This window comes from Phoxinus phoxinus (genome assembly GCF_949152265.1).
Source record: "Phoxinus phoxinus genome assembly, chromosome: 15".
Classification (NCBI taxonomy): domain Eukaryota; kingdom Metazoa; phylum Chordata; class Actinopteri; order Cypriniformes; family Leuciscidae; genus Phoxinus; species Phoxinus phoxinus.
The window spans coordinates 7,030,750-7,047,060 of record NC_136890.1 but is presented as its reverse complement, the minus strand read 5'-3'; the positions used below and the strand labels follow the sequence as shown (position 1 = coordinate 7,047,060).

The 16,311-nt window shown below is 37.9% G+C and overlaps 1 protein-coding gene across 10 annotated transcripts in view; it reads left to right on the top strand.

Moving 5' to 3' along the window:
* Nucleotides 1–14,453, top strand: part of tp73 (tumor protein p73) — a 58,979-nt gene extending 44,526 nt beyond the window's left edge. For 7 of the 10 annotated variants that reach the window (XM_079636715.1, XM_079636717.1, XM_079636719.1 and 4 more), the window contains 6 exons: nucleotides 34–143; nucleotides 263–387; nucleotides 1,676–1,824; nucleotides 2,762–2,894; nucleotides 10,042–10,135; nucleotides 12,277–14,453. In XM_079636715.1, coding sequence (XP_079492841.1) covers nucleotides 34–143; nucleotides 263–387; nucleotides 1,676–1,824; nucleotides 2,762–2,894; nucleotides 10,042–10,135; nucleotides 12,277–12,591 — 926 coding nt within the window. In that variant the 3' untranslated portion in view covers nucleotides 12,592–14,453. The remainder of the gene's footprint in view (nucleotides 1–33; nucleotides 144–262; nucleotides 388–1,675; nucleotides 1,825–2,761; nucleotides 2,895–10,041; nucleotides 10,136–12,276) is intronic. The other 3 variants (XM_079636718.1, XM_079636712.1, XM_079636721.1) reach the window with 1 other exon arrangement.
* The last annotated feature ends 1,858 nt before the right edge of the window (nucleotides 14,454–16,311 follow it).

Genomic DNA, 16,311 nt, shown 5'->3' with positions numbered 1-16,311 from the left:
CCTTAGTTATTTTATCTCTGGTTAAAACTGGAGATTCTGTTTATGAATTCACAGATTTCAAGCAGACTCCAGCCAATATTACAGGCCCTTCCATCAACATCAAGAAGAGGCGGCATGGAGAAGAAGAGATGTATTACATACCAGTGAGTGTGGAAGCATGCCAAACATACTTGTGCCATTTCTGTGATTTTTTTTAAAAAATGTGTGTGTGTGTGTCCCCAAATTTCTTAAGTTATTGTAATATTTTTGGATTGATTTGAAGGTGCGTGGTCGGGAGAATTTTGACATCCTGATGAAGATAAAGGACAGTCTGGAACTTGTGGAGTTTGTACCACAGCAGTTAGTGGACTCATACAGACAACAACAGCAGCAGCTCCTACAGAGACAGTGAGTGTTTATATATGCATCGTATGCGGCCGTTTAAAAGTTCAGAGTCAAGTGACAGACAATCAGCAAACAAATATTGCTGAAGAATCGTTTCTGGAAGAATCCTGGACAATAATGATCAGTTTCCTCAAAAATATGAAGCAGCAGAACTGTTTTCAACATTGATAATAGAATAGAAATGTTTCTTGAGCAGCAAATCAGCATATTAGAATGATTTCTGGAGGATCATGTGACACTGAAGACTGGAGTAATGATGCTGAAAATTCAGCTTTGCCAACACAGGAATAAATTGCATTTTAAAATATATTCAAATTGAAACCAGTTATTTTAAATTGTTATAATGTTTCACAATATCACCGTTTTATGTTTGACCAAATAAATGCAACCTAGGTGACTTTGAAAAACATTACCAACCTCAAATCTTAATGCCCCCAAACTCTGAACAGTACTGTATATATACTCATACAACACTTCTTGGTTTTATTTGATATTTTTTTAGCACACAAAAAAAGCATTTTTGCTACTGTAACTTTAAGACACAGTATATAGAGTTACATATGTGGACCATTCTTTTGGCTTAGCCATATTTCTAACGTACTGTAGTCAAACGTGACACTCAACAAACCTAGCCAGGTCAGATATGTTCAATCTCAAGCACACCTGGAGCAACTAATGAAGCCTTTGATTAGTTGCATCAGGTGTGCTTGAGACAACATCTGTTTTGCAGATTTGTGCAGTTGTGAGGGATTCAGGAGGTTGACAAATTTTGAGACTGCAGAAGTCATTAAAGTTGCATTTTCAGTTGAAATTGGGAAACCAATTTGAAACATTTGTTGTGTTGAGCTATTTCAATTACTTTTGTTTGATTCGTTCATTGCAAACAGCTGAAAGTCTACATTTTGCCAATAAACCTGATTTGCAATGAGGGTTGAATAACTGCATGTAAATTACCTCTGTTATGGTTTACTGACAAAATTGCATGTAACAGCATACCTACCAATTTGCTGAATACAGGCTTTGGTTAGTAAATTAGTCACAGTGTTGATTGTAATATCATAACTGCCATAACTAAAATGTCATACAAGCCAGCTCAGTTTCAGTACATGGCTTGGGGAACTGATGAGAGGGCTTTGCACTGTGAATAATAAAGTATGTCTACGTATCAGTAGAAAAGCATTTTCAGCTGTCCATGATATGGCCTCTTTCAGCTCATTCTTCAGCATATATTAGTATTGTAGTGTTCCACAGAGGGCCGTATATGATTGTGTTCCTCTCATGTGATTCACAGGAGTCATGTTACCTCTCCGTCTCCTTATGGCACACTCAATAACATGAATAAGATGCACGGGTCCATCAGCAAGCTTCCCTCAGTGAATCAGCTGGTGACACAACAGAGTCAGCAGAGCGCAGGACCCTCTGCATCCATGTCACATATGGGTAAGCTCCTCCTCAACATATAGGTTTTATTTTATTTCATATCATATTCTATTTTCACATACCAGTTCATCTTTAACCAACTCTTTTAAAAAAGTTATTGATTTTGTCTATATATTTTAGTTATTTTAGCCTAAATTATTATAGTTGAAACTTTTATTAAATGCTATTACTTAGAGTGCTTTTTTTTACCCACTCAACTATGATTTACAAGTACATCTTTATATGAAACTTCATAATTTTGTTGTCTTTAAAATGTGGTTATAGTGTACTGCCAAATGTACTGACAAGCATTTATTTTACACTACTATACACTTGAATGTTATTCTCATTCTATTGAAACTTGCACTTCATGTGTTTAAATATAATTCTAATTGCACATTTGTGATAATGTAGTTGCAATTTAGTACAATTAAAATATATAAACTTTCAATGTAATCTCAAATAACACTAGTTAAAGTGTAAACATGTGCTTTAGTATGTTATTCAACACATCAAAATAAGTGTACTTTAAAACACGGCTAAATATTGCTAAAACATACATTTAAAATGTACATTAAACACTTTTAATTTGAAACTATTACAAAGTGCACTTTTCACAAGTGTCTCACTCTTTTAAGTAGACTTAAGTGACCTTTTATTTCAGTAATATATTATCTGCAAGTAGTTTTTAAGATTTGAAGTACACTACAATTGCACATTCAATACAATCAAGCGCACTTCTTTTTTACAAGGGTATCTCTTTGATTTGATTTGCTTTCATTCAATGAAAGCGAGACTATTGTTCTAGCAGTGACATTTGCATTCATGAAAAGCTACCAGACATTTGTCCAATAGCAAAGTGTTATTTGATCTCTAAATCCCATGTGATGCTCATTTGATGTTTGGCGAGTGTTCATTTTGGGTTTGACGATTGGCTCTTGTGGATTTGTTTTTGCAGGAACAAACATGCTGGGTGGACACCACATGCAGTCTAACGGCGACGTGAATGGAGCTCACCCGTCACAGTCTATAGTGTCCACCTCTCACTGTACCCCTCCCCCACCTTACAACCCCGACCCCAGCCTCGTCAGGTACTTCACCCTGCAGTAGCACCAACCTGACACACGTGTACACACAGACCACAAATGATGTTCAGCTTTTTTCATATGGATTCTTGCAGTGCCACTGAAATTAGCCTCATGTGTCTCATCAAGAGTGGCTTCACGTTGTCTAATTCTGTAGAGCAGGGGTGTCAGATTCAGTTTTAGAGGGCCAGTGTCCTGCAGAGTTTAGCTCCAACCCTTATTAAACACACCTGAATCAGCTAATCAAGATCTTCGGGATACTAGAAACTGGTGTTTTGGAGCCGAATGCAGCTAAACTCTGCAGGACAGTAGCCCTCCAGGAGTGAACTTTGACACATGTGCACTAGGGCTTATTTACACCTAGTCACTTCATGCGTTTTTTCCCTATCGGATAGACATCTGATCTAAATGCCCTGCGAGACAAAGTGATCCGACCAGTGCTGATGCCGCTCTTTCTCCTATTGATCCTATTGATAAATAAAATACTGCTTTATCTGTTTCATTCGTTGACGTGAACTCCGTTAAATTTGCATATAGCACGAGAATTGAAGATCGGATTTATATCCGGTTTGCAGAGACACATTTGTGACTCTGGACCACAAAACCAGTCACATGGGTCAATTTTTGTCAAAAATCACAAATTGAGATTTATACATCATTTGAAAGCTGAATAAATAAGCTTTCCATTGATAAATGGTAAATGGACTGCATTTATATAGCGCTTTCACAGACCCAATGGCCACCAAAGCGCTGTACATATTGCCTCACATTCACCCATTCACTCACTCATTCATACACCGACGGGTTTGTTAGGATAGGAAAATATTTGGGCCAAGATACAACTGTTTGAAAATCTGGAATCTGAGGGTGCAAAAATCGAAACATTGAGAAAATCGCCTTTAAAGTTGTCCATTTATGTTTGCGATTGTGCCATTCACTCACAAAAATAAATGTTTTATATATTTACAGTAGTAAATTTACAAAATATCTTCATGGAACTTGATCTTAACCCATAATTTTGATGCAATGTGTTGTTGGCTTTTGCCACAAATATACCCGTGCTACTTGTGACTGGTTTTGTGATCCAGGGTCACATTTATGAGGCCATGTGTAAATGGAACCGTTTTAACAAATCAGAAATCTATTGGATAAGTAAAAATGCATGAAGTGAACAGGTGTAAAAAGGCCCCTAGAGATAAAGAGCAAGAGCTTAAATCGTTCAAAATGCCCATTTAGATGCATCTCCATGTCACCACGACTTGATCGTCTCTTTAGTTCAATTACAGTTGTCGAATTACAGTATACTGATACATTTTTTTGTGCTAATGTACAAAAGAGGATTTTGATTGTAATGAAATCTTTGCTTTTTTAAAGAGGTTCCTATTTCAGACTTGTACATAAGAGTAATATCTTTTTTAAAATATTTCTCTGCTGGTCAGAGAAACATTTTGACTTTAAATCACACCTTTTTCATTAATATGCATATTTAAATTTCAAACACTTTATTTACATTTTACATCATTATACATACGGACGATCACATGCAATTATTTATCACACTGGGTAGGGGGTGGTGAGGGATCTAAATGGCCTAAGCAGTTTTAATCAGGTGAATCTCACAAAAACATGTCTGGTACACCCCAAAATCAAAAGGAAAAAAATACATTTGGCTTGATTTGTTTTAAACGGATAGTTCACCCAAAAATGAATCAGTTACTCACCCTCATGTTGTTCCAAGCCCATGAGATTTTCGTTCATCTTCAGAACAGAAATGAAGATCTGAGAGATTTCTGTCCCTCCGTTGATAGTATACGCAACTACCACATTGACGCTTCAATAAGTTCATTAAGAGATCATAAAACTAATCCATATGAATTGAGCGGATTAGCCCAAACACAATCACTTTTTATGATGAACAGATTTAATTTAGCCTTTTATTCACATATAAATATTGATTGGTGAACATAAACAGAAGCTCAAACGAATTCTCTTGATGCGCAAGATACATTACTGGACCTCATTGGTTCTTGCTGAAGCTCAAACGTGCTGCGTAACATGAGAATGAACCTCATTGGTTCTTGCTGAAGCTCAAACGTGCTGCGTAACACAAGAATGAACCTCATTGGTTCTTGCTGAAGCTCAAACGTGCTGCGTAACATGAGAATGAACCTCATTGGTTCTTGCTGAAGCTCAAACGTGCTGCGTAACACGAGAATGAACCTCATTGGTTCTTGTAGAAACTCAAACGTGCTGCGTAACATGAGAATGAACCTCATTGGTTTTTGCTGAAGCTCAAACGTGCTGCGTAACACTTGGTACTTCACATGAGTAGGGATCCAGGCTTCATGCAGCGTACCAGCTGGAAAACACTGTCCGCTTCTGAGCATAGAGGCGCTTTGTTGAAGGTTGTCTTCTGAGGCGAAGAGGACGACCTCTGCCTTGCCGAAGATGCTCCATATCAGCTGAACCGTGTGTGGGTGAAGAGACCATTCCCCTCAGGGGAATGAACCGGTGTCTGCACCCCGGTTCAAAATGCCTGACACATGCGCCGCTCTCAGTGAGAGCAGGTTGTGCTGAGCCCATAGAATGAGGCTCCTGGCCATGGTGTGCAGGTTGTTCGACCTGAGGCCGCCCTGGCAATTTATGTAGGACACCACTGCCATGTTGTCCGTTCGGACCAGGACATGGTGGCCCTCCAGACAGACATCTCCAGACAGTTTATATAGGCACCTCTCCAGGCTTGACCAAAGGCCAGAGACGGGCCTGCCCTCGTAAAGGGCCCCCCAACCCAAGTTGGAGGTGTCTGTCTAGATCACTTTTCTCCTTGAAACCACACCCAAACTCACGCCAGACTGATACCAGTGATACCTGATACCTTCTGCTGATACCTTCCAAGGAGCCAGGGCTTTGATGCAGCCGTGGCTCGCTCTGATTTGTAATAGGCCAGATCACCATGCGTAAGATGGTACACGGGGTTTAAGCCAGCGTTGAAGAGGACGCATGTTCAGTAGTCCTAGCTGGAGTACTGACGATGCTGAGGCCATAAGACCTAACATCCTCTGAAATCTTTTGAGGGGTTTGTATAGAGTCTATCGCTGTACCCAGGAAAGAAATATTCTGGCAGGGAGGCAGTGTGCTCTTGGCGGTGTTGATCCTGAGACCCAGGCATTCTAGATGGCTGAGGATCCAAGCTTGAAACTGTGGGCACAGTGCTTGTGTGTAGTGGTGCGCACTTTGTCGTGGGCACACAATCTACATTCGCCAGCGTAAGCTGAAGAAACATTTAAGGCCATTGCACACTGAGTCCGAAATTCGCATCCAAAATTTTCGCACGTTAAAAAAGAAATACGACCTCACGTTATGTCAATCACGCTTGCACACTGCCTCCGAAACTTGAGTCCGTCATAAAAAAAATCGAAACGGGTTCGATTTTCTGCGTTTTTCCCATCCGTAACAAGCAGTTTGAATGTTGCTTTGACAATTCAGAGCCACCGAATCACAAATATGAAAAAACACATACGAAGATTTCGGACTCAGTGTGCAATGGCCTTTACTGAGAAACATTTACTCCAGTCATCAAAATGCACCTTTTATCACGTCTCCCCTCAGAGCAAGGGGGAGAACTGATACTGTGGGAACAGCTTCTGTGTGTAGTGGTGCATACTTCATAGTGGGCACACAATCTGCATTTATTACACTTTCAGCGTGAGCTGGAGGAAAGCTTGATACTGTGGGAACAGTTTCTGTGTAGTGGTGTGCACTTCATAGTGGGCACACAAACTACATTTATTACATCTCCCGCACGAGCTTTGAGTGCCGAAAAAAAAGCGCTTTGAGTGCAGAGAAAAGCGCTATATAAATGTAATGAATTATTATTATTTATTATTATGATAGGGACCCGGCCGCCCAGCTGTTTTCATGCTCGTGTGCCATTGGTACCGTGTTAGTTTATAGTGGGCACACAGCCTACATTTAGAACGCCTCCAGCGTGAGCCAGAGGGGGAAACTGTTAGAAAACGCTCTTTCTTCATTAGAGTCGCTTTTGAAACAGTGTATGTTTGCAGGGGAGCGTACATTACAGTGGACTCAAGCTGCATTAAAATACCTCTAGTTTGAGCTAGAGAGGATTGTATTCACTATCCCTTGTAGGGAGCCAGAGATGGCACATTAACATGACTAAACTGGTCATGCTTCGTCCAATCGCACTTATGGGCTTAGATGGGGGGCGGAGTCAAAGTTGAGCCGGACCAACCTGTCTTCGGACGTTGCCAAAGAGAGTGAGTCACGCGGGGCGGTGCCCAAACAGGAAGCGCAGAGGATGTGACAGTCTCCACCGATGGTGCGAGGCATTTGAACAACGCCTCGGAAATTTCTCTTTTAGAAAACAGCGGGCTGAAGGCGGCGAAGGAAGCCAGCGTCCTCAGAACTGCGATGCAGCTGCTTGTTCAGCTGGAGGCTTTTTGACGACGGCAAGCTTCTATTCCGGAGGTCAGCGAAGTGGTAAGGAGATAAAATCTGGATTTCCTAGGCGAGGTCTGGTCCCTTTATAGTCATGGACCACACCCATTCTGGCGGGCTCTGACGTGTCAGGGCGTGAAGTACCCTGATTGGTTCCTGCGTCTAAGCCGCCTCGCCATAGGTTTGTGCAGTTGCCGCAGCACAGCCAATGACCGCGCTCGCGCTCATCTGTGTCTGCTGTGCAGCTACACTGCGTTTTGAAAAAAATGCTTCAGTATTCTCGAGAAAAGGAGTTTTCCCATAGCGTAAGCTAGCCTTTTGCAATACCTCTCAAAAAGGAACTCTCAGATTTCATTCAAATATCTTATTTCATGTTTCGAAGATGAACGAAAGTCTTACGGGTTTGGAACGTCATGAGGGTGAGTAATTAATGACAGAATTTTGGATGAAGCACTTTTAATGGTTTCTGCATTGTGACAGATTTTCATGATAATTAAGCACATTTCCTCCATAAATACTAATTTCTGTCACAGATCTGGATTTTATTTTTGTAATTCTCATAAATGTTTAATTAAATTCTCCCTACAGTATAAGCATTCATTAGACAGCACAACAAATACTACAATTGTATTTAAACTCTTTACAATTTAAGTAACATTTCTTTTTTATTGCAGTTTTATAAGAAATCGGGAAAAAATTATGATGTTATAATAATTTATTATAATTAATGTTATTAAAAAATATATATTACACATTTTAATTATAACTAGGGCTGTCACGATTCCTCGATTAAAAAAAGAAAAATCCTCGATTGCAATTGATGCAAGTTGATTGTTTATATTATGTGTTTTAACTGTGTTGTTCAATAAAATGATTACGTCAAATATCGTCAAAATGATCGACCGACTACTTGATTACCAAAATAATCGTTAGTGACTGCCCTAATTGGCTTTATGCACAGCTGCACTACTTCCTGAACTTCAGGCAGCTCCTTTGTTTCCTGTCTTCCATTATTGGACAAGCTTATAATCAGCTTACAAGCTGATTATTGTTATTGGTCAGGCACACCTGGATTAATCAGTTTGTCCAATAATGCCAGACAGGAAAGAAAGGAGCTGCCTGAAGTCCAGGAAGTAGTGCAGCAGTGCATAAAGCCCATTGTAATATAATAAATGTCAAAAATGGTCACAACCTAAAAAATCTTAATAATTCAAAAAATTGTTTCTTTAAGCAAACTATCATTTAAAAAAAATTGTTTTTATTAAAATATATGACCATGTATGATATATTCCATTCAGTTTTTTTGAGATTCACTTTCACCCAGTTATGTGTTTTAGTCCATTGCCACCAACAACCTGTTTACATTATTTACTAAGTTAATAGCATTGTCATTTGTGTTACTTTGCCAACCATAAGTCTTATATATTGGCACCTAGAGTGATATTTATTTTATTCTAAATGTGTAATTTTCCATGCACATTGCATTGTTGTACCAACTCCATTGTCAAAAATTTTATTTAATAATATCAATGTTCCATCTCCATTTAATTATTAATGTATCAGGGTGAAAATTAAGGGCAGCATCTATAATTATGACAAAGCAACCACATGTGTTCAAAACTATGTTCAGTTTAAAATGACTAAAACTGCTTTATTAAATCAGATATTGTGATCATTAAGCCATTTCAAAACACTTTACAGTCAGATGTTGAATTTTCTACACATACTTTACTCACTTTCGTGTGGTTTTGTTTGTCTTATTTGCTCTGCCTTTAAAATAACTCTGTGTCGGCTTTAAATTTGCTACATTTCCTGTTTTGATTGTATCAAGCAAATCTCTTTTTTTTGGTGAAATATTTAAAATAAAAAGATCAATACAATGAAAAACTTGTTATGCATCATTAATATAAGTGCATGTTTTGATTGCATTTTTTAAATAAAATGAAATCCTATGCAAATTCAGAAAAAAAGATTTGCATGCAGCATTTCAATTAACTACCATTCAAGTTTGGGGTCAGTAAAACTTTTTTTTTTCTTTTAAGAAATTAATACTTTGATTCAACAAGGATGCATTCAATTAAGAGTGACAGAATGATTCTTCAAGTGAATGATTGTCCTTTGCATATTCATCAAAATGTATCACGCGTTCCACAAAAATATTAAGCACCACAAGTGTTTTTAACATTGATCATATAAAGAATTATTTGAATTAAGAATGATTTCTGAAGGATCATCTGACACTGAAGACGAGTAATGGTGCTAAAATTTCAGCTTTGATCACAGGAATAAAACATAAAAACACTCAAATAGAAAACAGTTATTTTAAATAATTGTAATATTATTTCAAACAATGCAGCCTTGGTGAGCATATGAGACTTCTTTAAAAAAACATTTATAAATTTTACCAAACTTTTGAATGGTAGCATTATATTACATTCACTTCTAGCTGAACATCTCACCATATTTAACTGGTGTTTATATAATCAAAGATTTAATCATAATTATGATTACAATACAAATGCTTTATTTTAATTAAGTATTTTGTTGCCTAAATACACTCACATTATTATTCCATCAGTACCTGTGCAGATGCAAATGCCGTGGTGCTTTGCTTGTTATGTTCTCCATGGGTGAATATGTAATTCACAGGACGCAGCCGCTTGGTCTTAGTGGGGTTCCTTTTGTCTCTGAACAGTTTCTTAACCAGCCTGGGCTGCCAAAACTGTATCGACTACTTCACGTCCCAGGGACTGCAGAGTGTGTACCACCTTCAGACTCTTTCTATGGAGGTAAACCAACAATATGGTCTTTTCATTCTTCAATCATTTGTGTTTTATCCTTACAGAGTGCATTAGAGTCCAGACAATTTTGGCCACTGTGATTTTGCCATGTTAGACATGTTCCTGGAACAACATTCCTGTCTGAAAATGAAATCCTAAACCTAACCCTACCCTTAACTTATCCCTGAAATCAGAGGGAAATGATCGGTGAATAACACTGAAGTTATTCCAAGCATCTAACCCTGGTTGTAAGACTGTAAACTTGTCTCTCAGATCTGATTGGTTGATTGGAATGTTTCTCCGGCATCAACAGAGATGTTGATCCAGGAACATGCACTTGGGGAAATCAGATCTGAAATACTTGATTCTGATTGGTTAGGACTGTATAACAACACAACATTTAGTGGGATACGTAGATTTGTCATGTCATAGAGTGCAACATTGCCCGTCAACTTTTTCAGCGTAGTTGGGAAAGAACTACAATCCCATGAAGCTTTGTGAACCGAATAACTGAATTAAACACGATAGATGAGAGCGTAGAGAGACTTGATGACGCTTCATTAAAGTGGGCAGAGTAAAGAGCTCTTTTGGTGCGTTTGATTATCGTGACTCTCTGATTGGTGGAATTTTCTGTAGAGCATCATGGGTAATGTAGTGTTTCACCACAATTTCCGCTGTTAAATGATTATTTTAAAAATAAGTTTAAATAATGAAGGCTTCAACAGAACCAAATACTCTCAATGAACTCTTTCCCAGCCATTGACAGAAATTTCCGGCTTTCTGTGTTTACACTGTTCACTGGGTAGGGGGCGCTGTTAGGCATCTTCTGAAAGAGTACAGAATCTCCTGCTAAAAACACAGGTGAAGAAGAAGCAGAAACAAGCGATAGCACATGTAAGCAGATGCATATGTAAAAACTAACGCGATCAACATTAAACAGCATATAAATCAAACCTGCCTTATGTTACTGAATGAAATGTCCACCCAGGACGAGCTACAGGACTGTGAAGCTTTAGGAGTGTGGATTGACTCGATCTACTCCATCTGTGTTTTGATCATCGTTTTGAATTCGATCTGGATGTAGTCTTTGACAAAAACGAGATTTTCTCCGATTTTTGCTTTTTTTATGATACTTACCCACATTCAATTGTTAATAAATAAATAAAAATAGCATGAAGCTATAATAAAACTAGATTCTTTAGAAAAAAATGTGTTCTTTTGATAAATTGCATGTTCAGATATGCATACGTATTCTGGGGGTATTCAGTTTTCTAAAACGCTGGCGGAGAAAGAGTTAACAATCTCGTAGCTCACAGCAGGGTTGTCTTTAAAGCGGTGGTATAATGCCCTTTTCACAAGATGTAAAATAAGTCTTTGATGTCCCCAAAGTGTGTATGAGAAGTTTTAGCTCAAAATACCACACAGATATTTTTATATAGCATATTAAAATTGTCACTTTTGTAGGGTTAGCAAAAAACGCACCATTTTTGTGTCTGTCCCTTTAAATGCAAATGAGCTGCTGCTCCCGCAGAGCTTCAAGAGCTCATGTCCTTTTACACAGACATGCACTGAAAATTTCAACAACTTTTAGCCTTTTATGTTCAAACCGGAGTCGGACAATGATGGAGAGACTCAAGAAGAAGTGACAACATGTAGAAGCAACAGGACATTTTTGTTTGGTTAGTTGAAGAATGTTGCTGATGTGTAGTTATCTTCTAGTCATTGATTAGCATATTCTGTCATGATAATCTATAATGTGTTCCCGGGGGCGAGTTTATGTAAATTCTTAGGTTGGTGATGTCACTAACTCGGGAGGAATGTCGTGTAGTCCATACCAGCCGTTTGTTGTAGTCCTTAAAAAGCTATTTCTTTAAAAGCAAATATCTCCCTTTGCTTTGAGCTTTGAGCGTTGTAACTTTGCAGATGTTGTTTATCAAACAGCAACATTACACACTAACTACAGTTAGAAAAGTGAAATCATAATCAACCACCCCTTTAAGTTATCATTAAAAATGTTTCACTTCCGGACTCTTGCACTCTATAGTAAGACATGATTCTCAAAGGCCTGTTTTTTTTTCCTACCGTGAATGTTCATAGCATGATGTTTACTGTGCGCACAATGTACTTACTACCTGTGATGTTGTGCTCAGGATCTTGGGGCCCTGAAGATCCCTGAGCAGTTCCGGCTGGCGATCTGGAGGGGCCTGCAGGACATGAAGCAGGGCCACGACTACATCCGCTCCAGCAGTAACATGGCCACGATGGCCATCGGCCCCGGAGGAGAACTGCAGCGCCAGCGCGTCATGGAGGCCGTGCACTTCCGAGTGCGCCACACCATCACCATCCCGAACCGCGGCCCGGCCACGGGGGGAGACGAGTGGGCCGACTTCGGCTTCGACATGCCCGACTGCAGGATACACAAGCACTCCATCAAGGAGGAGTTCGCCGAGAGCGACCTTCGCTGAGGACGGTTTTCCATCTCTATATTGTCCGTACTGGGTTCTTAAAACTGCAATGGACGGTTTAGTCGCACTTCCACGTTTGACAACTAATGATTTGACGAGTAGAAATTCCCTTTTTATGAGCTCCGGGGTTCAAGCGAATCATTTTATTAGATGGCCTTATGCTAATATTCACACACACAAAAAAAAAGTTAACTAAAATGAATGACATTATTAGGACGTAGTTATGAATGGTTAGAAGCAGTGTGTGATTTCAAAACATTGCCTTATTTATTTTTTTTGGCTTGTTGTAAATTATAATTGTGCAATCATGTATGATATAGGGGAAAAAACAGTGTAAAGCCTGTAGATAAAGTGGATACTTTGACCCACTAAATCATACTTTATATTCACTTATTTTGACAAAGCTATACATGTATGGCTAGGTCAAAAGGCATTCTGTATTTGATTTATTGTCTCATTACAATTTTATACGTTATCAAAGTTTCACAATGACAGTGATGGAGACCGCACCATAAAAGTGCAGGTACATTTATAGGTAACACAAATCTTTTTTTTGTTTTGTTTTTAACAGGACACCTTTTACCGCTTTTGAAGTGGTATTTTTTATGCATTTGTTAAGTATTATGTTGTTGAAAGGGAGACTTTTTTTTCTATGCCTTTTAAAGTTCGCCTGTTTTGTGGTATTAGCCTTGCAGGACAAGGTTTTATTTATCATGCTGTACTGTTATTATGTCTATTTTTCCTTTATTAGATGCCTTATGTTATCGTTTTAATTGTCTCTAATTTTAGGATGTTTAATAGTAAAATGATGGCTCAGCCAAGGTACTAAGGTCACATTTCATCCCAGAATTAAAAGAAAAAGTATACATTATACTTTATCATTTTGCATAGACATTAGGGCTATATTATAATTTCGATATTGTGCCATTATATAAAAAATTTCTCATCATAGTAATGCATTTTTAAATCAACATAAAGCACAACAAATACTATCATGATGTATAAATACATAAATATTAATATTTTGTGCATTACTACCCCAATACAAATTTTGGTTCTACAAATTGTAATGGCCTTAAAATTCAAAATTAGGTCTTTAATCAAAATATATTTTTATTTTGCGGCTGAAATATGACCTGAACATCATTTTGTGATTCACCTGTCTCAAGACAAAATAACTAAATATTGTATGTACTCCTTAAGACCCAGACTTTACTTTAATATCACTACAACTAGTACTAAGAAGACAAAGTCTGAAGTGCTTTTTGTTCAGCTGACCCACACACTTATCATGATGTGATCCCATCAAAAACCACTGCTCCTAATATAAAGTGTTTGAGACAGAGCCTCAGGACATCCAGGAACATTGTCCTCTGTGGAAAATAAGGAATGTATTTATATTTCTTACTCCTATACAGTCTGTGTATAAAACTGAACTAAGCCGTCTTGAACATTAATCATTTGGTGGATTGTATGTAGTTAAAGGTACACCCGTAACCTTTATTCTACAAGCAATGCATTTGTAAATAATAGTGTTAACCATATTATTCATGTGATGATAACAGCACATCTTCGATTGGATGCCACTAAAGGGACAAAATGAGGTTTTTAAATTGGCCGTGATTGTGAAATGCCATCAATCATATAGATCCAAGCACTTTATGGCTTTCGGATATTGTAAACAATGTTATATTTACAGTAAATATCAGTCAGTATTATGTCACGCTGTGTCATTTTGACAGCTACAGATTTTAGAAATGTTTTTAAGAGTTAATATCTTGTGTTTTCATTTCTTTTTTATATCGCCATGTTTGAATTATCATGTAAAGTGATTTCTTTTTCAAATAAATACTAAAGTGTGTAAAACTGAGGGTGTTTTAATTACGCAAGGTCAGTATTGGTTGAGGGTCACCCATCAATGCATTGGTCTCTACTGGACTTCAGACATTCCAGACGTTACATTTCATATCGGCCATCTATGAGTCGACAGTGGAGAGCATCTGAGAGAGATCTTGACTTTTCCCATGTGCTTGTTCGGCCTTTGGTCCATTTATCACCGTGCAAAACTAGTCAAACTGGTTATGCCCAGTAAACAATCATGGAATGCCTACACATTTTAGTGGGTTAAAAGTTCTTTATTCATTAAAACCTATATAGGCTAATTGAGTAAAGTCATTCAATTTGAATTAATATTGTTGATATTACTGACATATCTTTAATTAGAATATTGGCAACTAAATATGTGTATATATTCATATGCCAGTGGGCTTAAAGACATAGAACAGTTGATATAACTTTCAGATTAATCTCTTTTACTGCTTGGTCAGTCATGGCTTATTCAAGTGTTTAAATAATTGCCAAAACAAAATTTTAATTGATTTAGTGTTTTATTAATAATACTTTAAAACACACACACACACAATATACACTAATTGTGCGATCAATTCAATTAATTGCATCTAACATAAAAGTTTGTAAATGTATAATACATTGATGGTCAGAATTAATGGCACCCCTGGTGAATATGATCAAAACTGGCTGTAAAAAATAAATCTGAATTGTTTGTCCTTCAAAACACGTTGGCCACAATTATTGGCACCCCTAATTCTGTAAAATAAATTGAATGAATTGTTGCAATAGTCTGTTAACATTGGCTCAATGAGAAATAATATGTCAGACTAAGTGCAAAAAACTAGAACATTTTGACTTGGGGATGTCATTTTTTTTACAGTGAACATGAAATTGTCCTGCCATGACTTCTTGTTTCACAGGAGTATAAATATGAGGAAACACAAAGGCCAAATTCCCTTAATCATCCATCACAATGAGTAAATCCAAAGAATATAGTTCTGATGTGCATCAAAAGATTGTTGAGCTTCACAAAATAGAAAGTGGCTGTAAGGAAATAGCTAAAGAATTGAAAATCCCCATTTTGTTAAGAAGTTCCGAATCAACTAAAGATGTCACGAATCTGCCAGGAAGAGAACGTGTGTCTATATTGCCTTAATGGACGGTGAGGATGAAAGTTTGAGTGGCCAACGAGTATTCAAGGATCACAGATGGAGAATTGCAGAGATTAGTTGAGTCTTGGGGTCAGAAAGCTTATTAAAAAAAAATAAACAACCCCTACATCACCACATGTTGTTTGGGAGGGTTTCAAGAAAAATCCTGCTCGCTCATCCAAAGACAAACTCCAGCAAATTCAGTTGTCAGACACGACTGGGTCTTCACACGGCACAGGTTCTGTGGTCAGATAAAAAAAAAAAAAGCTTTTTGCCAGCAAACACGCTAGAAGGGTTTGGTGCACACAAGGATAAAAAGTGCCCCATGTGTACAATTTAATATACCGTTGGATCTTTAATGTTGTGGGCATATTTTTCTGCTGGAGGTCCTGGACTTCTTGTTTAGATACATGGCATCGTGGATTCTATCAAATATCAACAGATAAAAAATCAAAACCTGACGGCTTCTGCTAAATCTTATAATGGCCCGTGGTTGGATCTTCCATCAGGACAAAACATTAAAATCAACACAAAAATGTGTTACGGAGCACAAAATGAAGCTTCTGCCATGACCGTCCCAGTTCCCTGACCTGATGAGCGGAGTGAACTGAAGAGAAGAAGCAGAACATGGATCTGGGAATCTGCAAGATCTGGAGAGATTCTGTGTGGAGGAATGAAGGATCTGGGGAGATTCTGTATGGCGGAATGAAGGATCTGG